At 35.3% G+C, this 18,489-nt stretch overlaps 1 protein-coding gene across 8 annotated transcripts in view; it reads right to left on the minus strand.

The window, feature by feature from the left end:
- Positions 1 to 18,489, minus strand: part of edil3a (EGF-like repeats and discoidin I-like domains 3a) — a 133,165-nt gene that overhangs the window by 29,308 nt on the left and 85,368 nt on the right. For all 8 annotated transcript variants that reach the window (XM_028033499.1, XM_028033496.1, XM_028033497.1 and 5 more), the window contains 3 exons: positions 11,853 to 12,008; positions 10,991 to 11,135; positions 10,450 to 10,634 (listed from right to left, as the gene is read on the minus strand). In XM_028033499.1, the coding sequence (XP_027889300.1) occupies positions 10,450 to 10,634; positions 10,991 to 11,135; positions 11,853 to 12,008 (486 nt within the window). The remainder of the gene's footprint in view (positions 1 to 10,449; positions 10,635 to 10,990; positions 11,136 to 11,852; positions 12,009 to 18,489) is intronic.

Consider the following 18,489-nt stretch of genomic DNA (forward strand, 5'->3'; position numbering starts at 1 on the left):
CATTTCAAACTGACATACCAACATTTGTATGTCCAAATGGGTTGTGTCTTAGTTTCATGTTAGTCCCATCTGAAAATATTTTCCAAAGAAGTCTTGTGTGACTCATAATGTGACAAAATACCTATTACTGGACACACACATACACTAACAGAACCTTGCCAAATCTTAAAATTTTGCACTGATTGATCATGGCAACAAGCTGAAAATTTAATTGTGCCTCTCTGATAGTGGGCTGGCGCATCTGCCAAGACAAAACTTGGCAGCCAGAATCCAAGTCCTGGTCATCTGTTATGCTAGCTTCCAAGAGTTGCATCAGCAGATCTTGTCAAAGTTGACAGAAAACAAATATCATCATTGAATAATGCACTAATTAAAGTTAACTTATGCACATGCTTGCATCTTTGTTTCAATAAATAAATTGTATACAAAATCAAAGCAACAAAAATAATTAATACTGATCATTAATAAAATCTATGCTCAAACACTACTGCGGTTCTATTCAATACATTAGAATTTGCCGTTTAAGTTAAGCTTGTTTATCAGATTAAAGGTACCTTTTAAAGATAAAAGAAAGTATTAAACATGATTAGGTTAAAGTTCTTTTTGTTAAAACTGTACTTTTTTATTATTTAAAACAGAGAAGTGAGCTACAAACATGTTAATGTATTTTTGACATAAATTCAGAAAATAAACCAAAGGGGTTCTCCTAAAAGCCTTTTGTTTATATAATTACCACAATATTACATTGTACTGAGATGCTGTTTCAGTTTCAGTGCTCTGTATTGGTGGTACCATTTCTTTGTAGCTGTGATTAAGTTAGTTGGCTCTTGTTGCTGCTTTCATCACTATGAAATATCATGTTTGTTCACGCTGCACAAACCTCAAATTTGCAGGACAAAATATAATTTTTGCCTTAAAAGTAAAGTTTTTCTGCCTGTTCACATTTTCAAAGATAAAGTGACTAATCTACGTATGATACAAAACTAGAAGATTGTGGAGATCTGAAGGAATTCAATATTGGACATACAAACTGTAAAGTACACCAAAAAATATTGGTAACTCTTGAACTTTTCACATTTGACGCAGTATAAATGGTATACAATAGTGAAATGGAAAATTTAAGATACACAGATTTACAAAATATTGAGGTTTATGATTCCAAGGCAATGGATAAATGTGAAAAGTATAAAAAAATTGGGTATGAAAACTTTTGCTTAGTACTGTAATCTTGAACTGTGTGGTAATAACAGTACATCAGATGTTTACCTGAACATCTGAGTCTATCAAGAGTCACAGAATGGTGAGAAATCCAACCTGACAGACATTGAACTGTGAAATATCCTGGTTAATCCTGGTATATCTAGCATGTTGAACATGTTACTGTTTTGCATTAGAGGATGAAACAACTGTTGGACCTAGTACCTGATAGACCTAAAACCTAATAGCTTTTCATTGTAAATTGGTAAATATTTTTTTTCTCACTTCTGCACAAAGCTAAGTGGTTGTGTTTTTTAATGACAATGTGAAGATGTCAACCCTGTGGGATACATTTTTTGTTCAGCAGCAAACACTCTTCAAATTGATTAGTTATTTTTGTTATTAATATTAGTTCTAATGTGTGCTTCATGAAAAATAACCAAAACATGTAACCAGAATATTAAGTAGTCCAGTGTGCTGAAAAACGGCTTTCATATAATTTTGGCTAAATCAATACAATGTGACAGTAATACCAAATGGTGAACTTAAGAGGATACCTTCTGTATGCTGCAGACTGAAGGACAAAGACGATTACTCACTCTACTGAAGCTTTTACAAACTATTATATTTTTTCATCCAAGGACTTTTAGAACTATTATACTGTTGTTCTTCAAATAAACATAATAATCATGTTATCCAAGTTAATAGGGATTAGACTTCCTTAAACTTTTCCTTAAAATTGCCCTTCCTTTTTAGACTTTGGAGATGAAAAATAATATCACAGAAAACAACAACAAAAAAGCACATTATTGCAGTATCTGTAGCTTTGACTAAATAATGATTCAGTGTCATCTTTCCATGCATCTGATACTATAGGATGTAATCTCTTGCAAAGACAGAGTACCTTATGCTTTTTGAACATGTTGGAAAAATGATATAGTGCGAGTCACATCTTAGAGACATGACATATACTCAGCATAAATGTAATTTCTACAAATTATATGTAAATGACTAAATAATACTGATACTCAATCTCACGCTATGCACATGCTCATAACCCGAGCAGAAATCCATTGAGCATCACATCTATTAATTATTGCTTCTAGCCTGTGATACACATGAGAAAACAATCTATGTAAAGAATCAAAAGGCACTGATGTTCAAGATGAATTGTAGAAGAGCTGGTGTACATCAGCAGAATATACAGATGTTGATCTGACGGATATTTTGAATTTAACTCTTAAACACTTAATGCAATTAGATGCTTGAAAAGAAGATTTATCTTTTGCCAACCGATTCATGCAAAGGTCAAATGATAAAATAAAACCATTTCTCCTGCTCTTCTTGTTTCCATTCACAATCAGAGGCCATGCATGCCAAGGAAAGTTTTTATTCTTTTCTACTAACCCTGTAACAGACTTGTGATTCACTTGGGATGAACATTTTCTTCTCATAACAATTTAAGCAGAATCCATCCACCAAAGACCTTGAAGACGATTAAACTGATACAGGAATCAATAGATCCATCATGGTATGTATTTCAGATGGAGGGAGGATAAATGTTGCAGGATCCCTGGTGATTCCAGGTGTATTTTTCCTCATCTTTTTAAATTGCTAGCCACACTTTGTTAATGTTCTTTGCTAACTCAAACAGACTTTTTTATGTAAAGCAGAATTCAGCTTGTCTAACAGCATTCTCCTCTGCCCTTACGCTCTTTTAATACCTCACTGGTTCGGGACTCATTGCTGGGTCTGGTCTGTTTTCCAGTGATTCTTGAGCTAACTGAACCTCTGCCTTCTTGCAAGTAAACCTTTGTTTAAAACATAAATGTTTTATGTGCAGCTAGCTAAAAGAAGCAAATGTTCTCCGCCAAAATAACCGTGTGTTTGCTGTCATGAATATTTATTAATGAGAATAAGAAGAGAGAGAGGACTCTTAAAACATGGATAAGCAAAGAGGAACAGAGTAGAAGTCTTATCATGTTGGTTAATTTTGGATTCTTCTTCATCCATCTGATATTATGTATTTACTGTCCTCAGCTAGAGACACTACACGATTATTCTGTCACTGTCAGCCTGCTGACTAGCTCTGCCATGGTGATATCTGCCAAAAAAGACCAACAGAAAGCTTGATGTTATCGAGCTTTGTCTCATAAATTAAACATATGCAGTTGCCCTTATTGAGCAATGTTTTATGACTTTTATTCCTGCCTCTTGTATATTCTCAGTTGTTCAAATGGATTAAAACTTAACAAATGTTTATTTTTATCAGGAAAGTATTTCCAATAAATAATATTTAAGGATCTATCTTCAAAGAATCAACCAAACATTAAAGTACAATCCTGCTTTCTATGATCAACATTATTGTCCACCTACTTCACTTATGTCTTACAGGAAGCCCCTCAACATGGAATGCAGACATTAATGAATGAATGGATGAGTGGATTATATGTTTTTTTATTCATTGCATTTGCAAAGCGTCATCACAAGAATAACTAAGGATAATCAATTCAGTGACCATGGAGATCACTGTGTACCATTTCCTGCCAACTACAAAGGTTGTAGTGAATGTGTTCAAGTAACGGTTGTTCACTAATAGTAATGAAATTAGTGCTACTGAGCTCAGACAGAACATTTTTATGCAACCTATGCAGGATTACTTCCTGTTATGCAGTGTTTAATATGCTGAGTAGTATTTTCCAACAAGAGTAAAACTGTCTTTAATGTCTGTCTACATACTCATCAGTGTTGGATGAAAAAAAAATAGTGTATTATCAATATATCCTCAACAAATTCAACAACCGAGAGATGAAGAAAAAAGATTTCATGTTATTCTGAAAAAAAAAAGATTCCTGGCTGAACATTGTTGAGTCAAACTACTTTGAATTTCAAACTACATAATTCACAGTGAGACACACCATATACTTATCAAGAGTGATGACAAAGCTAAAGGGAATCAATACTGCTAGTAGGAAACAGACTGTGAACACAGCAAAATAACCTGTAGCTCTATAAGTTCCAATAGCTGTCTGGAAAACAGGCGAGTATGGTGGAAAGAGAAAACTCCACCACATCTGGTCATGTTATAATGTATAACTAAGATACAACTGTGCAAGATACTAATTTCTGGTCACTGATGTGACAATTTTAGACTCTTTTCCTTAAGAAATTATCTGAGAAATGATTCAAACTTGCCTGGAATCAACAAAAGTAAAAAAAAAAAAAATCCTTTAGTGATGAAAATCCCCCCCCTTTCTTTTGGTCAAATCCCAAAAGTGCTCTCAGTAGCTTAGCAGTCACTTCATTGGGGTTCAATGTCTCCAGAGACCACTCACTGCATAGACACATTTGGCCTAAGGCAGCAAATAAATGGCTCCAACCCAATTCTGTCATACAGCTGTAGCATCTTTTAAGAATTGCTAACTTCTGCCTGTAAAACTTGCTCATTTGTTATGGTGCTGTTTGTTGTGTTAGATCCTCCTCATAAGTTTCATAGAAACTCTTAAAACTATTGGAGTGTTTTAGCAGTGGAAAGGAAAAAGTTAATCACCACACAAAAGTTTAAGATCTTGGTCACTCAGGATGATAAATCAGTAACATTAATTGTCTCCAGTTCAGGAGTGGCTAACAGTAGTAGCCCATGTTCAGTATAAGTGGCACTGCAAGCCCTAAGAATCTCCCTTCTGCTTGAGGCCCTTTTCCTTCCTCACTTTTTCCTTCTACTCATCTTTTTATTCTTATGTTTGTACGTAGCACTTTGTAAACAGCCAGCTTCCTTAGCAATGAGCTTTCGAGGCATTTTTACATGACTGCTGAAAAACCGTCAAGTCATCAGTCCTCTACATAATTATGTAGATAATTATCAGTCCTTATTTTAATAATAATTTAAAAATTATTATTTTTTAATAATTGAAAAATTATTTCAAAATGGATAATATGAAATAATTTCATAAGATCCATTTTCAAATTTTCTGAGTTTTAGGTTTTCCTTAACTGAAGGTCATAATCATCAAAATTAACAAATAAATGCTTCAAAAATGAGTGCAATAAATCTGTCATACCTGAGTTAAATTTTTTTTTAAACTAAAAGATTGAAATAAATGAACTGTTTGGTTATTCTCTGTCATACGGAAACATTCCTGTGTATAGCACATGCGATAAATAAATAAACATCAGACTGTACTCCTTTTGAGTCTTTCTTGGGAAGAAACTAATGAACTACTACTCTGCATATGGTAAAATCTCTGCAAATAAATTAGTGTTTGGTGGTTCGACCAAGAGCCTGTGGAACAATTCCCTGAAATCGCAGAGATGGGTCACTTTAGTCATGTCTCTTCCCTTTGCTTCCCTGTCTCTGTTTTTAATCCCCCGCTGTGCTTTCTTCTCGGTCCTCAATGTGCCTGCAGAGAATCCCTTTGATCCCAATGTGCATTTTACCTGGTAAACCGCCGTTTTCTTTCTTCCAGCATCTTCCTGAGAAATCTTCCACGCTTGTAATTCTCTAATCATGTCTATTCTGCAAATATTGCTTGATGTTTACACACATTTTTGAGATCATCTTGATTTCTTGCAGATCTCACAGATTAACGGCACAACAATATTTGCAAAAATCTTTCAATAAACATCAATCTTTTCTCAGGTAATTAAAAAATACAAATTTATCAAAACAAAGGAAATTCAAAATTTACATGTCACTTTGAGAATATGATCTCCGTGTTGAGAGATGCCTGTGACAGAAGCAAAACTGTCTGTAAATGTATGTGGTTAAAACAAATATCCTTTCAGGAACATTCTGCAAATCCTTTATCTACAAACAAACAATATAATGCAGGAGTTTAGCTAAATTATAACAAATGGTTGTGTGCGACCTGATTTGCTTTAATGTGTACTTGGAAATTACTATTTTGTTATAAATCTACCATATGTATGCAGGCCATCCACAGTTACAGTCAACAATTTCACACAAACTCTGTTGTCGTCATTGGAAGCATGAGGGGATTATCCGGGTGCCACAGACACGCAAAACACATATTTATCACTTTAGGGAGATAAGTGGCTGTGAAAACTTCTGAGGCAAGGGATAACTAATGGACCACCAGTAGGAAATTATGATCAAGTCTTGTTTTGTAACCTTTGCAAGCTGTAAATAATTTTGACAGGTTGGAAATGATGTGATGCAGTTTGTTCTGGCAGTGTTTTTTCACAAGGCCATGCCTACAAAACGATTTACATTCCAGTTAATATGCGACGCTGCAGTGTTGTGGATTAAGGAGTCTGTGAAAGATGATCATATTTTCTGTGATTTCTCAAATGAACAGCTTTCTTTTTACCTGACCCAACATGAGATGAGCAGTCATCACTCAGCGGTTTTATTTGTTTGGTTGGTTTCTAGATACTGTTGCCGTGTGTTTGGATCAGATGTGTGCAAGTGAGTCAGAAGAAGCAGGTAGGTTCAATTGTTTAGAACTGCCACAGGTGTTACACACTTTTCTGTGTACTCATATCATTCTCACAACCTATTATTGGAAAAGTGCATCCCCCTCTGCCCTGCTTTAGAGGTAACCATTAAACTGAAAGCTCATGCTGAGCTATGCCTGCAGACAGGGATCTGCATGTAATCTGTGCAGAGTGGAGGAAAGGAAGAGGAGCAGCTGGCAGAGGGAAACTGGAAGACCTTCTGTAACTTTGAACTTTATCAAATCATTAGACAGGGACCCAAATCAGAGTCAACACCTTGGACTACATATTGGGCTAAATCCACCAATCCATTCCCCATTTCAGACATCGTTGATTTGTTTGCTGGTCATATGTTGATTGTTTTTACAGTGATGATAACTGAAGAGAAAACTCTAAGGGTTTTCAGCAGTCACTAGTTACTGGACATTGAAAACAATTATTTTGTTTTCTTTCTTCTTCAAAACTGTTTTGAAGACTGTTAAGTTGTGTGGTCCATAAATGCCCTCACCTCCCCCCTCTCAACAACCCTTTGTTCATTTTTTGCAGCTCTGCAGATAAAAGGAACGTGTTATATTATGATCAATCTGATGTGATGTAAATGTTAATCTTGCTAATATAACTAGACACAGAGGCACAAATTCCAGCATAAAAGTGTCATTCATATTAACTTATACAATACCACAACTATCAGCAGCACTAAATGTTAAAATAAAAGCCTTTTAGGAACAGAGCAAAGGAACAGTTCCTTCACCTCAGCGTCTGACATCACAGCTTCTGTCACAGCTTTTCTTTCTTTTTTTTTATTGATTCACATTTAGTTTTTAACATGAATAAAGTCACATACTGGAGTAAAATAAGAACCAAAACAAGCTGGATCAGAGCATCTCCGCTAATGTAAAAGTAGTTAATAAATAGCACAACATCCATGAGAAAACTTAAGAGGAAACATAGTAAGTATTAAGTGGATATTTCAGAATTTCTTTCAAAACATCACATTAAGTGCCTGCATCAATTTAAAGCCTCTGTCTTTCAAAAACTTGGCTCTTTTATAAAGATGTGAAAAATGGAAACACATCACTCTACTCCAGTTGATGGTCTTGTTTATGTGAGGTCTGAGGTTCAATACAAAACTTCATAAGCAAAAATGCAGTATAGTTGTGTTAGCAGAGGGAAAATGTCAAACATGTAACGATCTGATGCATCTCCAGCAAATTTCTCTTTGCTGTGTGGACATCTTAAGGCTCATAATTAGCCTTAAGATGTTCCAGCTGCTTCTGGCAGCTGGAACATTTGGCAGCTAAGTTTCACAGATTCAGTTGACTCTTGAAAACATCTTCAAAGATTCTGTTTTGAGTTTCCCCTCTGAGTAATTTCATCTCCAGCCATGTCACAAAAATGTTAGCTTGGATGATACCCAAAACATCTGGGACTCAGTTTTTGTTTTGACCTACACAGACAAAGCAGTTCAGATGTATTACGTATTCAGATGTAAGCTTCTCAATCAGACTGATTGTTGAAGACAAATAGCCTTCTTGGCAGAGGTTTAGATATACGACTTACTTTCCCTATTTGCAGGGACTTTCAACCAGTTTCATCCATCAATGAACTTAAATTATATCTTTTAGTGTTTGGAGTGGAAACATTCCTCCTGTTTCCACTCCATAATGGAAATACTTTCCTGATTAATAGGAATACTTATTTCATCATTAAGGCTGATTAATTCCATTAGTCTGTGACACTTGAAGTCATTTAGTACTAGTGCTGAGTATTAATTATCTTCCATGGCAACCAGTTAAAAGTAGATATCCAACATGCAATGTAACAAATGCACATAAGATGTTTTTTTAATGCACAAACCACTCAACTGAAACTGTTGCATCACTATAAAAGTGAAACGGCACTCTGTGATATATGACTAGCTATGTTTGCTTTTGAGAGCCAAGACATCATATATGCCTGTGTGCAAAGACACAGTTTTTGGAAATGGAAGCCATTGATTTTCTCACAGCATCTGTGTAGCATCTCCTCTTCCCTGCCAGCACAGCATGTAATATGAGACCGCAAGTTTTTCCTTTTACCTACAGCAATCAATTTTGCTCAACCAAGATCCATGGCATAGATTGGGCCTCTCTGAGTGCTTTTCTCCCTGAGCATACATCCCTGCATGTCATCATCCCCTGATAAGAGCTTTAAGCATGATAATAATTGCAACAAAATGTCTGAATGAACCAAATCCAATTATATCTGGCAAATCATTATGACAGCAGAATGTGAAGAGTGGCACAGGTGTGGTGTGCTTCACTAATATTGGTATCACTTGAACTTTTTCACATTTTTGTCATGTTACAGCCACAATCTTTGCTGTAATAAATTGCAAGTTTATATTACAGAAAAATGCTAAGTAGTGCTTATGCATGTAGTGAAATGAAAATCTGGAAGGTTTGACCTGCAGTTCAACTCAGGCCCTGTGGGTCAATGCTATGTAAAATCACTTTTGGTAAATCACTTTTATTCCATGGTAAAAAGTGATTTTATATTTTTACCTGGGGTATATCTCTTCCGCATTAGCACATGTAAAGACAGCAATGCCTTGATCATTCTTCTTTATAAAATATCTCAAGTTAACTCACACTGGATGGAGGGCATTTGTGATAATCAGTTTCCAACACTTGCAGCAGATTATCAACTGGATTTATGCCTGGACTTTTGCTTGACTATTCTAAAATACAGATATCCTCCAAACTAAACTGTTAGAGTTGCTGTGAAGTCTTTTGTAGTGTATAACAGGTTTTCATCCTCAATTGAAATGTATTTAGATCGCTTTACGTCTCCACCAACTCCCACTTCTCTTTTCCACTGGAGAAAAGAATCCCCTACAACATAACACCAGTTTTCTCTTTACACCAAACCTGTGTTATGTGTTTCTTAGCTTACATAGTCCTGTTTTTTCATTAATGTTATTGAACTAACATGTGAAACCTGCACCGAACAGCTGGATTTATAGGGAGATGAAATTACATACAACTGAACCCTATTTACTAATTTTGTGAAGTGAGAAATAAGGAACATTTTTAAGGTCTTGGATGCACATTGGCATGGCCACTAACAAGTTCAATAAATCTTTAATTCCCAACAAGACAACCTCTTCTTTGCCATTAACTCTATAGCTTGGAGTGAGATGCGGTTTCTCAACCTTAAAGAAAAGTGGATTAGCAACCTTTTATCAGGGAAAACTAAAATACATAAGGCTATAAGTGAGGGGATGTTAGGAATGATGCACTCCAAGTTGATGTGTAACCTGAACTTTCTCAGCCTCAAGTTCACATATTGTTGAAAAAAAAATCCAGAACTAAGCATTCATTTAGGGTTGTGTGTTATCCTTTTCAAGAAGCATGTACTGAAATGAAAACAAATAGGATTAAATGGTTGCAATCCAGACTGAAAACCTGGATTATGGCCAAAGATAACCTTGGCTTTTTTCAGCCAAGGTGTTAGGCTGAAAAAAGCTTACATATAAATAAACAGATAGAAGGACTTATTTCTAGGTCTTTCCCCTTTCCCTCATCTTTGCCCTTGACTTTGTATGTAAAAAATTGAAAACAAAGGAAGGATGTCTTTAGCCTAAGCTAAGAATGCATCCTTTAGCAACATATTTTTTCTGAAAAAGTATAGCTAAATTCATTTGCATAAGATATTATATCAGCTTTCTGCAGGGTGTTCATTTCCAAACCAGTATAATGATTTTTCTGTAGCGTACATATAGAAATAGGAGATTAAAATCAGATTAAATTTTACCTGTAGCCACTGTGACTGGTCACTGTGTCCAGCTGTCCAGGCATTGACCTTGCCCTGCTTGTCCAAACGGGCTTTTCCAGGTTCCCAAGTGAACATGTCCATGTTGAGTGTTCGGAAAATGCTGGAAGCCGTGACCTGATAATCTTGGACATGGCCTGACTTCATCCCCAGTGGTTCAGAACAGCCTTAAACGAACAAAAAGAGACAGGTTTGTTCCAAACTTTACATGATGTAAATTCACAAATGAAGGGATGTGAAAATAAATTGGGTTTTGACCAGAATGTTCAGACTTGTCAGCACTAATCACCAGAGACTTAAAAAAAATACTGTACTTTGTGATCACATGCAAATGTTATTAACACCATTTTACAGCAACTACTCTTTTACGAACACAGTTTGATGTGAATAATTAAAGAAAACGTAGTTCTTTGAGTGAAATGAAAATAAGCATCCACAGGCCAATTTTTTTTACAAAAACAAGAGACTCTGATCAGTGCATCCAAAACATAAAAAATGTATCTGATTAGTAAAGACCAAATACCTGTCAGCTCACAGCCAAGCAGCTCCATGCGTAAGGTACAATGCCTCCTGCAAACTTGGGGGTAAACGCGCACAAATTGGGCTTCAATGGGAGGTGTAAAAGAGTTGGCTGATGGGGCGTTGTTGTCAACATTTCCCCTGAAAATCTGTCGAACAGGATGAAACACCCACAGATGAGGGCAGAGAGAATGGTGAAACAGATCACTTTGCTATAATGTGACAATCAATCTACTGCACTCTGCAGTGTTTACCACATAGTGGACAAATTGCCGTCAGCCCAGGTCAACGAGCGAGAATTACTGAAAAAAATTAACAATTTCCTGCATCATTTGAACCTGATCACTCATAAAAACAGCAATGTGTTTTAAATTAGAGCCCCCGTAATTTTTCTAGTCTTTCTCCAGAATTACTAACTGAGAATAATGTGATCCCAATACGTCTTGTAGTAAAAAAAGTAAGTACAGAATTGTATTTTCTTCTCAATTCTAGAATGCAAAAACAGATTTAATCACAGGAACTCAAGGACAGTTTAACAAAGGTACATCTTATAAATTAAATAAGATGACAGCAACCACATATTTCTGTCAAGAATGACAGAATGCTGCATAGACTATTTGAGGGCCGTTCATCCCCAAATAGTACATAAATTGAATCTTAAACTCCTGGAAGTGGATAGGGATAAAGGGGAGCAGGATGGACCCTGTGTGCAAGCTAATTAGAAATCCATCTCATCATGTCCTCCACCTTGCCCTTCAATATTATAGTCTCTGTTCTCTGGGTGAACATGTGTATGAGTATGTATCTTCATCAATGTGTCACAGAATTAGAGGCAATTGGTAAAGGTAGGCATACACGAGACTCACCATATCCTCATCTTTGCCCTTGACTTTGTATGTTCTCCAGGTCTTCCCATCATCGCTGTAGGCTACTTTGTATGACTTGACATACTCTGGGCTGCCGATACGTTTGGCACCTTGGGTAATCAGGCCTGTAACCCTCATTCTCCTCTGGAGGTTTATCTGCAGAGTTCCACGAGAGCATACAAAAACATCAAATTCCCTCCTAATTTAATGGCTCATACACACATCAGATGGGTCTCTGCAGTCACAAACAGACAGAGCATGCTTGTCATGGAGATCAGTTTGCCCTATTCTATTGTTTCTGTCAGGTCATCTATCTTATTCAGAAACCCTACAATCAAATGAAACATTTAATCAATTCTCAAGATCCACATTCAACTACACCCACAATCTGCAATCAGACAATATGATGTGCAGAAGTTTGGTGAGCCAGTAGAAAGAGAGTGAAGCTGCAGTAGAAGGAGGTGATTAATGGTTGCCACTGATGCTATCTGGCAACACCAAAGTGAATCTTTACTCTAAGTGCATACAATTTTATGGAGTTTTACAAACATTTCATATTGACAAAGTGCATTCCAGCAGACCTGGACATTTTTCTTATGTTTTTCTGTTATATTTGCAGCATGCTTGTCGTTTTTAAATCAAAGGAGGATATAACAATACCTCTTGTCATGGCTCTCAAACAGTGCAAAAAACACTGGTTATGTAAAGTCTCATATATTTATGTCATGACAAATCAATCAATCAATCAGAATCAGTCAACAATATCTATACCATTTGATCGATTTGGTTGCAGTGATGCACCAGACAGAAAACTTAACATAGACACAATAAGTATACACATAACATGATTTAAAAATTGGCGCATAAAAACAGTATTTACATTACAGTGTTTACATTATTCATTCCCAACAGTAAAGACTAAATAAAAATAACATAAAAACCAAGTACAAGTGGGAGAAATACTGCGTGACAGAGAGCTAACAACAAAATTACATAGTAAGCCTGTGACAATAATAATTTAAAACAGCTTTCTTTATGTTCAAGAAAATAAGTCAAACAAATTAAAGTTAAACTCATATAACTCAAGCATGTGACATTAGAAAGAAAGAAAAAAAACCAAAGTCAAAACCTGAACATAAAAAAACACAAATCATGGCATATAAATCACACTCTTAAAACTAAGGTAAAAAAATTAACTTTGTGATTTTTAGTTTGAGACTATTTCCTCTCTCTGGATGATACTCCATGTTCTGCAAAACATATTTTGAGTTTTCATATACAGTAATTCACAGTCACATCAACAAAATATTTGGACCTAAATGTTTCCTGTCACAAAACTGTGCTTGTCTCTGAATTAACACATTCAGCCTCGCCTTAATGAATCTAGAAAGTATTCACACTGCTTTACTTTTTCATCATTTTATACTACAGTCTAATGCATTGTATTAAACTATTTCCTTAAAATTTGTCACACAAATAACCCACTATGACAATTTGGAAAACGGTTTATGAGTGTTTTGCATATTTTTTGTAAAAGAAAACCAAGAACTAACATTTATTTAAAAAAAACAAATCTGAAAAAAAGGAAAGCAATGTCGATACCTTATGGATGTACTCTAAAGCTGTGTACATACTGTCCCTTGTTTTAAATAAATGTACAATTATCTAAAATTCCACAGACAGTTTACATTTAGAGGTTGATAGCTCCTTCTTCTCCATCAAGAACTGGAGCTGTCAGTGAGGAAACCTTTTCCCCTTTCTTTTCATAATGTTTGTGACTGCTGTGTTTGCGGCAGACGGCCATGTTTCAGCTATAAGCCATGGCAATAGCGAAGAGACAACTGTTCACAACTGCTCTACAACATATGCATCTTTGTGATGGTATTTGTAATGATTTTATAAATGACAGACAGAGGAAAAGCAGATAGTGGGCATAAGCCCAAGAAGTATCTCTATCTAGAAGAGAGAGGAATGGTGTCATGAAGCCATGACAACTTAAAAAAAAAAATCACCAGAATAAACTAATGAGGCATTGTTGAAAACTAGCGAAAAATATATAATAGCTCTAGTCAGAGTTACAGTGTCACCGCTTACACAGACTACCTGTGACAAACTGACAGGCAAACACTTCACTAATATAGGCATTGTCATCGAGTCTCAGTGACAGCTCAGTCTGCATGGAGCGTATAATAATATTATAATTATAATCAATAATGCTAAGCTCAGAGATTGGCATTATCAAATGCTTGTCCTTTTCATCGCATGATGAAAAGATGCTTAAATGCTGCTAAGTACAGTGATTAAATTCTAGATGGTGCTAGATAATTTAGTTGCATTCAGATGGGATCCAGCTTGTTCAACAACAGCATGGAAAAGAAGAGTCAGGCAGAAGTTTAGGTGGCATGAAAGGCTATTTTAGGAGTACAAAATATTTAGTGAGATTAGAAAGGCACTATTAAAACAGTTTTGTGATTTAGTTTCAGCCCTGAATCCTGAAAAATCTACAGTGTTATTCTGAAAAGGAAATAAAACAAAGTACAACCAGAATTTACAATAAATTTCTTGTTTGGTACAATTTTGTGACATGAATAACATACATTTTTATATTTTTCTTTGTTGGCTAGACAATGAGAATAATTAACTCAGAATTACATAAGTATTGAAAAGTAAAACATTTTGATCACAGTTTCAATTATTTTTCTACCTTGCAGAACATAAAAACGAACCGTTTTAGCATAAACAATGAAATTCTGTTCACATGTCAGGAGCCCATTACCAAATAGCATATTGAATTTGCAGCTGCCAAGCAAAAATCAAATCTAGCTCAAAAATAAAGTTGCTGTTTTGTGGGGAATTTGCATGCTGTATTTTATTTTTTTTTCTAAAATAAAGTTTCTGCTTTCCTGATAAACTCCTAAACTAACATGTTACGTCAAAATGTAATACATGGTTGTTTGTCTCTGTATGACATAATGTGATAGACTGCCCGTCCAAGCTGTTTACCGCATGTCGTCAAGGCATTCTTGAATAACTTATAGAAGACTCAACTCATCACATTTACAGTACTTAGTACTCAAGTTGACAGCATTATGTGAAACATCCATGTTTTTTTTACACTGTTTCATCACAATCTGTCATAGCTTGTTGAAAATAATGCCATGTAGTGTGCAATTCTGGCAAGCTTATGAAAATGTGAGAAAGCTGATGTCAGTTGATGACAACTCTCATCTTCTGATAAAAATGTGAAGGCCTGTGGGGATAAAGGACTGGTGCCTTGTTGAAGTTCTCAGAAAATCCTCACAGACAATGGCTGGAGAGGGAGATAAAGGAAGTCCTCACCTTAATACAGAAACGTCTACCTTTGAGCTATGGTTGCAATTCTGTACATTATTTATGAAACGCATCCAGCACTTGCAGAACTGACTGGCACTCCTGGTGAGCATGTGTTAAAAACCATAAAACAGAAGTACCTCGTTGCAATAGCAATTCTCTCACTAAACATCTTCCCTCTGGCTTGATGGCAGGTATTAAGTGGAGAAGATAAATATAAATAGTATATAAAATCAGTGTATTGTGAACAAGTTCTGTGCTGGTCACTGGGTGAAAGAGGCGAGTTAGACATAGATATGGATATACAACAGATCACTAGTCTATCACAGGATTACATATAGCCATGCAGGACCAACAACCATCCACTGTTTTGGAAGGACATTAGCCTTTGAAAGATCAGGAAGAAAAACAAACTGTTTATGTTGACTGACTAATCAAAGCCTAACAGAAAACTTCTGTTTCTTCCAAAACTATTTTCAATTTGATGGGGCGTTTTTTGTTATGTTATCCATGCTTAAACAGAGAACTTGACTTACACATACAGTAGGAACCCCTTTAATAGCTTCAGAAGTCTGTTGACCCTTACATTCACATTCATAGCATTTCTTTGCTCTTTTCCATTTTCTCCATAGAGACAAGAACCTCTTGCGCTAATTAGAAGCCTTGTCACTAAAAGGCCACTGCTGTGCTAATTGTTGGTGATCCCTCACATGTTTAATGGCCACTCAGAAATGCACCTCTGTCACTTCAATGCTAATAGAGATTCATTTCCTAGTTTAAATTCAACATCAATAGAAGTGTCACACATGTGTGGACTGTGTGTCTACAGACATGCAGGTGCATGTGGCATTTTGGATGGGAAGAACTGAAATACCTTAAATGTTTGTACGAAATAAAAAAAAGAACCTCTCAGAAACACATATAATCACAACAACCTATTTGTTCAAACTCAAAAACTGTTGCTTGTTTTTGTTCAGATTAAAGTGTTACTAAATCCTTTTCCTTACTGTGTACAGTAAGTCTCTAAATCAGCGAAATATGTCAAGACTGTGGGTACTATATAATTTCCTCCACAATACTAAATAACTAAAGATTGGGTTACACAACTTCCTGAATTCATGTGTTAAGATACAAATTGGAAAGCCGCTGGTGCAAGGGTAATGATTTTAGTTACTTTATATTCTTTCAATATTTTCTGTTAGATGAATATTCACTCCGCATATAGGGAGTAAATCGACTAGAAGATCAATTTAGCTTCACAGAGATCAGAATGTATGTTGCAACAGTAAGGCATATATTTTAAATGTGGTGGATAATTCCTTATTTTGCCACAGAGTGAAAATATGCATAATATGCCAATTAGTAATTCACAGAAAAACATATGAAACATGTACAGAGAAAACACGTTGCAAAATTGAAAATGGCCACTTTTCTACATTTCCTCTTCTCCCAGCATGCATGAAGAGTTTCAGTGTGTGGACGTTCTCAGAATAAAAACAAGCCTCTACATAAGAGATTCTTCATCAAATGATTTCTGCTCTCATAGTAAAGAAAAACTCTTGTTTTCACTTTATAATTCACATGCTTTTGCCTTCACTGCTGTAACCAGCTCATATTTAGCATATTTACAACATCCTGAGATGGACTGTATTTGACTGAACATTTTATGCCTCCAAGAATGTGTTAATAAATTAACAGTCCTTTATCAAAGACTGATTAAAATACATGTCACACAATTATGAAAAATGACTGCTAAAGAGTAGAGATGGGCAATAATAAATATGAAAATATTTTACGGAACTTATTGTGAGGATAATGAAAGAGGCAAAAATATTTAAAAATTAAAATGACATTTTTGTTTATACAAAAGTTGAGTTGTGCAAAACTGTGCAAGAGTTTGATCTGTATAAACAATGCACCTATTATTCAACTGCCTTTCTATCTACACCCAATATATAAATTAGCATAATTATAATGGTAAACATTATTAAATATATACTTCGAATTACAAATTAGAATGTAAATGTGACAATTATTGATGCCACATTTGTTTTATTTTACAACAGTGGAAAAAAAGGTTTGAACAGCAAATAATTTTCATCATACTATTGGTTTTAGAGATTTGGAATCTTCCGGGTCTTCTGGTTTAAGCTAATGCATAAAGCAATTTATTTCTTTATGGCAAGTAATACACTTACCATAAATGGTTGATACTCCCCAGTCATGCAATTGCAGTATTATTGTTGATTTTTTTTTAATGACACAATATTGTTGCTGAATATTTTAATAATGATTGCAGCTGCAATATGTCAACATTTTCCTGACTTCAATCTGTCCAACTTGTCAAGATGATAATTTGAACCCTCTGTTTAACCTTTTAACATTTCTGTGACTGATTTCAGGTGGAAGAGATTAATGGCATGGAAACTAGGACTTATTGTGATAAAAAATTGCATATATGTATGGAAAGCAAGCAAACATGGAACTCCTGCGTGATGCATTTCAGTTGTGCACACACAATTCTAATTTTGGAACGGTGTCAACAAAAGTGTGCTGCAAGTTAAATGAATAAACAGTGTAGGCATCAAGGACATTAAAAGACCATCAAACAACCTAAATATATTATTAACATGCAAAGTTTGCATGCATGAGTCTTGAAACATTATATCTTTCCAAATGGTCCATCAAAGAAGGGATTTTTATGAAATTACATCAAAAATAATAATGAAAAAACTAATAGGAAAAACTGTTTGTATTTTTATATTTACCATTGGCTATTCATATTTTTTAACAGGCTGAGGAATTAGTTTTTACAATAGCAGCCTTCTGGAAAAAGGAGCGCTGACCTCTCGTTACCTGGCTCTCACCTACGTGGATTGTTACGACCACAAATGATTTCCGTATTCAGTATAATCATGCTGACCAGCAAGACATAGCCCACACACAGACACAAGCATAGAAAGGTCAAGGGTATAAGAGCACAGAAATCCACTATTTGTTGATTGCGCATTGATATTACAACTGCAGAATTACTCAAATAATCAGATTGTCCTTGAAACTCTGTAAAACTTGTGGCACTAAGGGTACGATCTAGTAAGATCTACTTTAGTAACTTTTAGAAAAAAAATATTTTACTTTTACTTGAGTAAACCTTATTAAGAAATATCACTAATCTTATCCTCTACCAACTGTGAGTAATTTTACTAAATAAAGAATAAACTTGTTTTCACCAAACATACCAGAAAAAAATAAACTCATAGTTTATGGTAAAGTGAGACTTTGAACACAAGCTTTGGTATTTTAATGT

This window comes from Xiphophorus couchianus, chromosome 12 (genome assembly GCF_001444195.1).
Source record: "Xiphophorus couchianus chromosome 12, X_couchianus-1.0, whole genome shotgun sequence".
NCBI classification, from domain to species: Eukaryota; Metazoa; Chordata; class Actinopteri; order Cyprinodontiformes; family Poeciliidae; genus Xiphophorus; species Xiphophorus couchianus.